Source organism: Rattus norvegicus, chromosome 5, assembly GCF_021556685.1.
Source record: "Rattus norvegicus strain SHRSP/BbbUtx chromosome 5, alternate assembly SHRSP_T2T, whole genome shotgun sequence".
NCBI classification, from domain to species: domain Eukaryota; kingdom Metazoa; phylum Chordata; class Mammalia; order Rodentia; family Muridae; genus Rattus; species Rattus norvegicus.
In genome coordinates this window covers 123,626,844-123,637,407 of record NC_141538.1, presented here as the reverse complement: position 1 = coordinate 123,637,407, position 10,564 = coordinate 123,626,844, and the positions used below count along the sequence as shown (strand labels likewise).

The 10,564-nt window shown below is 40.0% G+C and overlaps 1 protein-coding gene across 38 annotated transcripts in view; it reads right to left on the bottom strand.

Moving 5' to 3' along the window:
* Positions 1 to 670: 670 nt before the first annotated feature.
* Positions 671 to 10,564, bottom strand: part of Sgip1 (SH3GL interacting endocytic adaptor 1) — a 197,938-nt gene continuing 188,044 nt past the window's right edge. For 37 of the 38 annotated variants that reach the window (XM_087549069.1, XM_087549073.1, XM_087549078.1 and 34 more), the window contains 3 exons: positions 10,070 to 10,134; positions 9,411 to 9,575; positions 671 to 7,972 (listed from right to left, as the gene is read on the bottom strand). In XM_087549069.1, the coding sequence (XP_087405195.1) occupies positions 7,950 to 7,972; positions 9,411 to 9,575; positions 10,070 to 10,134 (253 nt within the window). In that variant the 3' untranslated portion in view covers positions 671 to 7,949. 38 annotated transcript variants of the gene reach the window in all.

Here is a 10,564-nt window from a genome sequence, read left to right as displayed (position 1 = left end):
CGTACAGCCTACAGCAGGGTCCTCCACAAATGTTCTCTTGGTCCGCAGGGGCCAGGACGGTAATTAGCATCCGGATTCCAGCGAAGTGTTCAAAGAGCACTCAAGCCCACCCAGATCCCTGTTTACACAAACATAAAAGCAGGAAAGATTGCCCATTGACTACTACCAACCAAGTAGATATCTATTCCGTGACCAAGGGCTGCACCCTCATTTAAACTTAAAGCCCCGATGTTGTAGAAATCTTGTTATTCATTTTTATTTTTTTAATGATTTATTTATTTTTATTTTGCATGCATTGGTTTTCTGCCTGCATGAATGTTTCTGTGAGGGTGTCAGATCCCCTGGAATTGGAATTGCAGATAGTTGTGAATTGCCATGTGGGTGCTGAGAATTGGACCTGGGTCCTTTGGAAAAGCAGCTAGTCCTCTTAGTTGCTAAGCCATCTCTCCAGACCTCCTTCCTTATTCACTTGTTTTTATGAGGACATTGAGAACTATGGTGTAACGTGCTCTGGTCTCTAGTCAAAGCATGCAATTGAACTCCTCCTACTTGAAAGCTCTTGCCTTTGCCAGATCTTGGCTCTATCGCCCTTTCCCTGATTATGGAATTACAGTTTCCATAAATGCAGATGAAAATTTAAGATGCAGGAAATAAAAGGCTCGCAGTCTGGTTTATTTTCATATTTTTTCATTTATTTTCCAGGAGGAAAAAAAAAGTCACATTTCAATAACAACTTACATTAAACTCCATTTTCAAATGGGAACCCGATTTGCATCAATGTGTCACGAAGAGTAATTGCATATTCAAGATTCTGTGAGATGGGTGACTGGGAGGATTATGAAGGCAGGAACATTTATAAAAATCACCAGTTACAAAAAGTGACATCCACGCTGCTGCTAACTCGTAAGGCGAGTGACGTGAAGGTGTTCTCATGATTACTATCTTCAATCCGTCCAGCCACATCCTGTCCTGCCTGCCCAGGAGAGAGCTCACAGCTTGTCAGAGGGAGCAGGCCTCTGCAGCTTTGGTGGGCTGAGCTCACAGGAAGCCGTAAGCCTTACTGCGGACGGACGGACGAGGCAGTAAGTCATACTGTTGAAATGAGCAGGAAGGAACAAAGACGAGGCATTGGCTTTTCGACTACATTTAAAATGTACTCGAGTATTTGAGCGCACAGTTTCTTCTGTGAATATTTGATGCCCAAGATGTTTTGTGCAATGGTATACACAGTACAGGATTATAAAGAGTCAGTGCACTTTTGCTACATGGATCACGGATAATTTGAAATAAAGGCCACTACCAGGTCAAAGTACACACTGATAAACATCGTCACTGACTGGATGGATTGCATAACTCTAAGTTAGAAACACAGCAAAATTCCTCTGTGATGCCTTTCCTAGTTTCTTATTGTTAACAGTAAAACCCCAATGGCTTCCACTGCCACTTGGTGGGAAATGATGATTCAAACCAGTCACTTCATTCAGAAAGGGTTTGCCCTATACAAGGGAAAAATTAATGAGATGACTTTTCACTTGAAATATAACAGTGTTCAAACAGCCTAAAACCCAGCCCTGAAAATTCCTGCTTTGCTGGTAGGTAGGGCTAGAGTGTCCCCCACAGCTGGTTTCCAGAATAATTATTCAACAGCAATTATCCAGTTCCCTCTGACTGAGAAAAGGGGTGGAGTGGGGTGTGGTGGGTGGGAGGAGGATGAGGAGAATAGAAGGGGTAGGAAGACAGAGGGAGAGGCACCAATCTCTTCCACACGTATTCAATTTAAAAAGCAGTAATTAAACACCAACCCTTGGAATCAATGCAGCTTTAAGAAATGTCATCCCAGCAACTCCGAAGAAAAATACCAGCTACTGGATCTTCTGAGATAGTCATTTGGCTCGTTATTTTAAATAGCTTAAGGTGATGATGAGTAAATGATATTCCACATTCGTTTTTGCCAGAAAATATGTCAATAAGGTAGAGAGGTTGACTGAGTCGGGCGGAGTTAAGATATGCACGCTGTGCTTAGTCTAGGAAGCAGGGAATTTATGGGTAGCTTTTCTTTCAGGAAATGAATGATTCACAGACTGAGTGGGTTAAAGGTTGAACTATGTTCAGAAAACATAATGTCATTTCTGTCTCTACAAACAGTTTTTAAATAAAGGAACACTTTTTATTTGATTTTATGTAAAAATGATTTTTTAAAAAAAGTAAATAACAAAACAAAGCCCAATCCTCAGGGTTAATCCTCTGATTCTGTGCTGAGAAAGAAGTGCACTGCATTTGGCCTTAACTAAAATGTTTTCATAGGATTCTAAAAGTTATGTGAAAATAATCAGGATCACTCTAACATGATCTTGTTTCTCGAAGTTGTTCAGACAAATATCACTGCAGATTCTTCTCTAGTGCTAATTACTCCAAGGATTTGGAAGCTTTCCAATAAATAGGGGCTTGGAATATTGATCGTAGGTTCAGATCTTTAAAAACTGAAACAATTTTCATGCTGGGTTAAGAGGTTTTTTTTTTTTTAGAAAGTAAAACTCACTAAAAGGTACTAGTGAGTGTGGATAACAATTTACTTTCATTGGGCAAAATTCCCTTAAAGCTACAATTATCTTAGCCAGACCCTCTTTCTTATATAATTTGGTATATATATCCTTCAACGGAGAAGAAGAAAAATTTCCTAAAGTTTCTCAAAGGATACTCTTATACTTAAAACTATCATTTTACCAGTTCAGTACCACTCTAAGTTTCACAAAGACTGTGAATGTAATTGCCCATATCTAAACGGAGACAGCTGTGACATAGGACCATGTATTTCTGAACACCATGGGGGTTTGCTTGTGCAAATAAATCAAACATGATTTGGAAAATACTGATGGATATAGTTCAAATACACCATACTTCTCTTTCTGTAAAACAGCATGAAGGATCACTTTAATCTGCACTGGCTTTGTACTGAAATCTCTTTTTCTTATGAGACTAGCATTTAGCACAGGTTAAATGGACTCCAGGGAGAAAGGGAGGAAACCAGAAGTTCAGTCTAGAGAAAAAAATATTATACCCATGACACATGTGCACAATCTCCACCCCCACCCCAATTCCCATTTAGGATAGAAAGCAGAAACTAAACATGAAACCAGTCAAAAAGGCCATCCTCAGTCACGGCAACCAATCCTAAAAGTTGACAGTCTTTCAAGAAGGGACTTTATTTCAACTGGATACTAACAATGTGACTCTGGCTTACTGCAGACAGCATAGCCCCAGAGCAGTGATAGGTGAGAGAGGCCATTGCTTTTGGTTTGTTTATTTGTGATATTTCGAGATATAAAGAGCACAGCCTGCTCCCATTCCTCCTCCTCATTCTATGGATTAACACAGAAGCATGAGAGAAGCCATATTTAATTCCTAAGTGAGAGAATGGTGCTCTACATTGTAGGCACGAACAAAACCAACATCACACAAACAAAAAGCTGAGAAGGGAAAGTCCAACACAGCTCAGAGATAAATTCAGTCAGTAAGCATGGTAGAGAGGTTTATTTATAAGAGTCTCCTTGATCAGTGTCACTTGACTTGATTTAGTTATTTATACCAACAATTTGACTCTTGCTTGAGGTGAACTTCACGAGGGGCACCATGGGAGCATCACATTTCCATATATTAAGTTTCTAAGCTATATTCTGAGCCCTCGCTGATGTCACTAAAAACCCTCAATTTCAGATTTTAGAAGTTGCTTAACAGAAAAAGTCACATGACTAAATAAATACATTTGACTGGGATTTTGCAAATGCATTCTCTCTGGGGGAGGAGGAATCTCTAACACATTCTCTCTCTCTCTCTCTCTTTCTCTCTAATCTCTCTTTCATTCTAGTGGGTATTTGCATATTTTACTATCGTTCAACTTTTACTGACGACCTGTAATTGGTTTGAGGAAAGGCAAAACAAAGTAAAAATTGGTAAAAATTCTTTCCGGAGTGAGGGCTAATCTATGTTTATAAAGCCAAGAGTGTACGAAATAAAGTCAATTTCCAGGTTTACTGTCCAAGAATGCCCCTTGCAAGCAAGGAGCTACTATTAATTAGACTGAATTGGGGGAAAAAATTAGAAAAATGGCATTTACCTTAGAAATTAAATGTTTAAGTCAACCATAGAGTGAGCCGTGAAAAGGGCCCTAGAGAACTATTAGGGTCACGGTGCTCAGCTTTTGGGCACTTACCAAGGTATAGATCCCCAAGTTCTATCCCTAGAGATTGATAAAGACTTGCTGGTACGCGTTGCAGTGTGTTTAGGGTCTTAACATATAACGGGGCCTCAATTTAAATCATGACCCTATTATGATTGCTTGGAAACAAAGAGTCTCACGTTCCGTTCTTTGAAGAGACATCTATTCTTTGAAAATAACATCTTATCAGGGTCATCTTCAACACTTTCACTGCAAACTTTTCAAAGTGCCATTTATCTTGTCATTCCATTTGATTAGTTTACCCAAATGAACCAAATGAAACAGCAAGGGCACTCAGTCTATTGTCAGGATAATTGGGGTCATTACTAGCTTGTGATGTCACGTTGGGGAAATGAATCAACCCTAAGCCTCAATACCGTCATCGGGAAGACAGGCTGAAAAAAGCCTGTTTGCCACTTTGGAGTTTAAGGTTGAATGAAGTGACACCTGCGGTGACTGACAGCCCAGGTGCACTCACCGTATGGCTATTTTTATTGTGTAGCAGCTAATCACTATCACTACACACGTTCTTACAGTCTCCAAAGGTAGTTATTCCGGTTAAAGAGAACTGCAGTTCTTCAGAGCTGGAAGATACTTTGGAATCATTTACCAATTGTGATACTGTTTCAGTGTCTGGAGAAATCCCTCTCTGCCTGGCAACATTCTGCTTTACAGGATTCTAGGCACACTCTTATTAGAGAAAAATAGAAGTCCCATTAAGAGAAAGCTTGAAACCTACATATGGCCCCACTCTCACCATAAAGGTGAGAAGAAGACAGGGACGCATCTGAGTTTGCACATCAGGCATCGGTGGCAGAGCAAAGGTAGATTTGCTTCCTTCAAAAGAAGAATTAAAGGTGCAAACGTGTGTAACTATGGCTCTGGTAGTTTGCAGGCTGAGACTGAGGAGAAGTATGTAAACCGTAAAAAAGCCCAAGCAACTGCTCTTTGACTTTCCAGTCACCATTTGCACACGAACAGTCTTTCTTTAGAGGTAAGCTGTGTCCGGAATAGCAGCCAGGGAGTTGTCATTCTAGCTGTAGGTGTATCTCATAGAGTTTTAAATTAGCAATTGCAAGTTCCAATTGTGATAAAATTGAGACTAATTTAAACAAGAATTTATTTTTGAAAATTTCATAAAAATATGGGATTTATTTGAAGAGGAAAACATACTTTCCATGTCACCAAAATAAAACATTTACACTTTCTATCAGCTTTAAAAGTCAGAGTATTTAGGAAATAGCTCTCTGACTAACTAGAACTTAGTCTTAATTTAGCTTACTGACCGGCAAACCATCTGGCTATGAGCTAACCCATTCTGTTTGGACAAAAGGGAACCTGACCCCATAGACATTGATAACTGAGACCTGGCCTGCCTAGTCTTGGACCACGTCTCAGAACTTGAATTTTTATCCCACAGTACTGCACATAGAGCTTCTACCAGGAGATGAAAGAGTACAAGTTTAAAAACCAAACAACACTGACATCACCTCTGATGTGAGCATCTGTTGTTATTTGACCTACTTTCCGAACCGGAAGGAACCACCCCTTCCCCAATGAAGCTCTGAATATTCAATTCTTAGTTTTGAGATCACAAGAGTCAATTAAGGGATTACAAGATTTCTTCATAGTTTCCGATTTGGTTCCTGGAAACATTTGAACAATGTTAGAGCCTACTCAAATCTTTATCCTTACTTACATTTTTTTTACAATATCAACAAAATTACTTTTTGGAAAGAAACACTGTGTATCTAAGGACCAATTCATTCTAAAACCTCATAAAATAAGATAGAAAGAGAAAGACATGAGAAACAGTAATATTTACATATTTTAATATGCTCTGTGTTAATATTCAATATTTTTCCATGAATTGACTACTTAAAAACATTGTATAATCCCATTCTAGATAAGCTTCCTTTTTTCTGCTTCTTACTCTCCATTGGCTTAAGTTTTTTTCATTTCCACATGTTCCATTAGAGTTAAATTTTACATTTTATTTCTCTAGTTTGGTTTCAAGGCCAAGCTTTTTCTGAACAAATTAGTTTATTCAGAAAGCCTTCAAAGGCCGGCTGCTTTGGGGAATTAGGCAGGAGCCTGTTTTAAATAGATGAATCGCTCGCAGGTAAAAAAGGATCCTCTTGGACATCCTTTTGGTGGCAAGCACTGATCGAAGAGAACACAGACACACTACAGAGCTCACTAGAAACAACTGCCAGCCACAACCTCACAGTTGAAGTAAGACTCAAAAATTTGAATTTGACTCTAAACTTGAAAGGAGCTGACAGCTCCTGGTTAAATTTGAGCGGATACGGAAACGAGATTCAGCAGAAAACGCTACACACCCCACCTCAGGTGGAGTTGTTGAATAGGAGGGCCTCGAACAGGAACTATTTTCTGTTTAAAATAACTTGTGGTTTGCTGGAAGAACTGTTCGTCATGCCTCACACGACACTGCTCTGATTCCCACCCAGTGGGAGAGACACCCTCATCCTGGATCTGTGGCATTTACTGACATTCAAGGCCACCGTGCTGACTCTGCTTTCAATTCCCCAAGAGTCACAGTTGTCTATGATGAATCTTAAAATCATCCAAAAAGTACTCATAGGATGACAAGGTGAACAGAATTCCACTTATAAAGCGTATTTCTTCTTTCCCCAAGATGTAAATGCTAAGTTTAAAATTCTCCTTGGATGGAACAGGGAACTTTTTTTTTTCCCCTCCATGCTTCTCTGTGTTTTGATCTCATGAGTAAAGAAGAAACAAGGTACCCACCCCTGGATGCTGGACGACAGAGGCCCCTCTGCTCCCAGCAATTGTGCAAAAGTTTTCACCAGTTCAGCGACAGAAAGCCTTGAAACTTTAAAAGTCAGGTTGGCTTTAATCTGATGATTTAGCAGACTCCACATTTGCTAAACTGCAGAGAAGGGACTTGGGGGTCAGGTAAGATTTCAACCTCCTTTGCACTCTTGGATATAATTTAATATACTCAAACTTTAAATATGAATTACTTTTCCCTTTTTACACAAGTTATAAAAATAAGAGGCCCTGTTTACACAGTTTGCATTTTTATGAAATTTGCAGTTTGAAAAAAAAGCTCTTTAAAAAGTGGTAATTAATGTTTCTCTTTGAATATGCTGTAACTTTAGAATTTTTTTTTTCTGAAATAGGTTCTGAATTTAACCCACTAAACTGAAGCTAGAAGTTTTCTTGAGCACTAGAGGGAGACATAGTAAAGAGTGAAGGAAAGTAAGTTGGGTGTTTTGTTTCTGGTTCCATTTAAGGTTCTTGATGCGTGGCACCCCCTTTACGATAACTATCAATATTATATTTAAATTTTATATATTGACAAAATGCACTGTATCTCTGTAAGCATTGTGCCATTCAACAGTACTACTAATAAATTTACATACCACAATTTAAATTACATCCGTTTCAGGAATGGAAAATGCTAAAACCCAAGTGTCTAACTGCCTTACTGGAATGAAGGTACAGTTTACAAATACAATAATTACATTTTTAAAACCATTAACAAATATTACACCTATAAGTAAATACTGTAGAACTGATCATCATAGTACTGGGTGTGGGAAGTCACTGCTGAAAGCCAGGACCTTCCAGCTGACAGACCCCAAGTACGGACATCGGTTTGTTTTCATCAAACCAGATTAAAACATGTCTCTCAAACAACAGTTCTCCGGGGCACGGATCTTCCAAATCCTTGCATGACTTTTTATTAGTTATCTGCCAAGTATTTTCCTGCAAAACAAAATCAAAGATCAATATGCCATCTACAAGCTCAATGGCTGATCTATTGCTCCTGTTCTACCCCTTAGAACCAAACCCTGAATGCTCGGGGAGCTACGTGCCTACAAAGTTGTGAGGTCTTCAGGTTTCTTAGTTCTCCACATCATAGTCACCATTTCTACTTCTGCAGACAGTTTGCTGAGCATTCTGAATCCTGCCCAGGTGGGTCAGGGATTTGTCTCTGAATATGAGAAGCCATTCATATTTATTTTGGACTTAGTTCATTTGAGAGTGAAAGAGATATAATCAATAATTAATTACATCAGAGCAGTAGTCATAGAAACCGGCACCCAGGGGAGGAAGAAGGAGGGGAGAACATGCTTGCTTTGCACGTGTAAGGCTCAAGGTTTATCTGTGCAAGCCATTGACAAGAGCAGTCACTTTATTACTGGGGAGGTCCTGCCCTCCATAAAAGCTCTATTGTTTGTGCCATACCTAGTTACTGGGCAAACAGTTCATATCTTCTGTAGATATCTGTCTGTCTGTTTATCTATCTATCTATCTATCTATCTATCTATCTATCTATCTATCTATCTATCATCCGTCCATCCGTCTGCCCATCTGTCCGTCTGTCTGTCTAGAGAGAATGTCTACCTCGGCATGTACATAACAACTTGTGGGAGTTGGATTTCTTCTCCATTATCTTGACTCCCAAGGAGTCAAACTCAGGCAGGTTATCAGGCTTGGTGACAAGCACCTTTATTCATTAATTCATTTCACCAGCTCAAAACTACACATATTCTTTTTAAAAAAATTATTATAGTACATGTTTACATGATGTGTGTGTGAGAATGTATGAGGCAGCACATGTGTGGAGGTTAGAGGACAACTGTTTCAGGTTCTCTCCTTACACATTGGGACCTAACCTATGTTGCCAGGCTCACATGGCACATGCCTTTAACTTGCTGGGCCATCTCCCAGACACATTAAACACATTGCTTTTAAAGAATTAAAAAAAAGAAAAGATCTTCCCAGGCCTTAGCTTAGCCTGAGAAGGTTAAGTTGGTGGAAAAAAACCTTCCTAGGAATCTAAAGCTCCTATGCCTTAGGCATGACACAGATTTTTATGCTTTTTGCCCTGTTTCAAAAATATATTTTCACGTCAAGGTCTAGTCTGTCAATCTTGTTTGGTTATACGGTGGCAGGACGTATCCCACTGACTTCAATATGCAGATCAACCAGATGGGCACAATGACTCAGTCCAACACAAGAAACAGACCTGGCACAAGCAACCAGAGCCTTCACACTGGCATGACCAGTTCACCCGTACGCGATTCAGTGGTCAGTTTGCTTTCTAATGGGCTGTGGGGATAGAAGCTGTGAGGAGGCTGAATATTAGGAGAGAGGTCACAGCCAGGTCCTGTTCGAGGAGGGTTAGCTATCCACTTACCTGCAGCAAACCTCTTCTTAATGAGTGAAAACCGGTAGCCTGCTCCAACGAGCTCAATGTCACAGCCAGAAAGAGTGCTTCCTTCACTCGTGAACTGAACAACCAATGGGGAAGGTTTGCTGGGGCCTTCGGATAATTGAAATCTCGCCAGTAAAGAACCTACGCCTTTAAAAGAAGAGCATTACTGCAAGACAGCAGCCGGCAGCATTCTGCACTTAACTTTGAAACTGCGCTTAGGTGAGCTGGGCAAAACTGGGCGGCCTAGGAAGCAGCGTGGTCTTCCTTTGCAAAATGATGGCGAGTAAAGCATCCTTAAGCACTGTGAGCAACTGGTGGGAGTACGTCAGCAGAATGGTCCTTTGAAATTTGCAGCATGCTGCAAGGATAGCTAAATCCTTTCCAGCCCGTGATTAACATTAGGGGGAAAAAGAAAAGACATGTATGTGGGACATGACACAGGACAGACACATGTTGTCGTCTTTGGGAGTTGAGGACTTGGCGGGAAAGGAGAGAGGAAGGTGCCACTTGCTTTGATAGATGTTAGTGAGTAAAGAAAGTATAAGGAAACATTCTGCTTCCTTCTAGGGCTACCCGGTTTTGGGTTCACAGTTGGCCAATACCTGTGAGTTACATCAGATTTAAGCCTGTGATTACATTACCTCCATTTTCTGACTTCTGGGAGATGTCAGGAATCTTCCATAGTATTCTCTGTTGTTCAGCATTCCTAAAGATAAAAGAAAGGGCTTTTTCATACACAAAGAATTTGTTCAACAGGTGCCACATTTCCAGAGAGTGCTAAATTAAAATGGGCTCAAAACATTTAGCACTGCCTAACTTTACTTGTAACCCTACATGCATAAACATTCTTCCTTTTCCTTATTCTATGGAGCCAGAGCAATGCCAGAAAAATAGAGGGTAATACAGTCCTTAGAATCTACCCAGAAAATAGATGAGAAGCATTTGCTAATTGTGAGGTTCAGGTAACTTGCACTGACAGTTCTGGCTAGTGCTGGCTCACATTTGCCTTGTTTTATTTTCTAAAACATTTATTTATGAATGTGTATGAATGCTGTGTTTGCATGTATGCCTGCACGACAGAAGAGGGCATCAGATCCCATTACAGATGCTTGTGACCCATTATGTGGTTGTTGGGA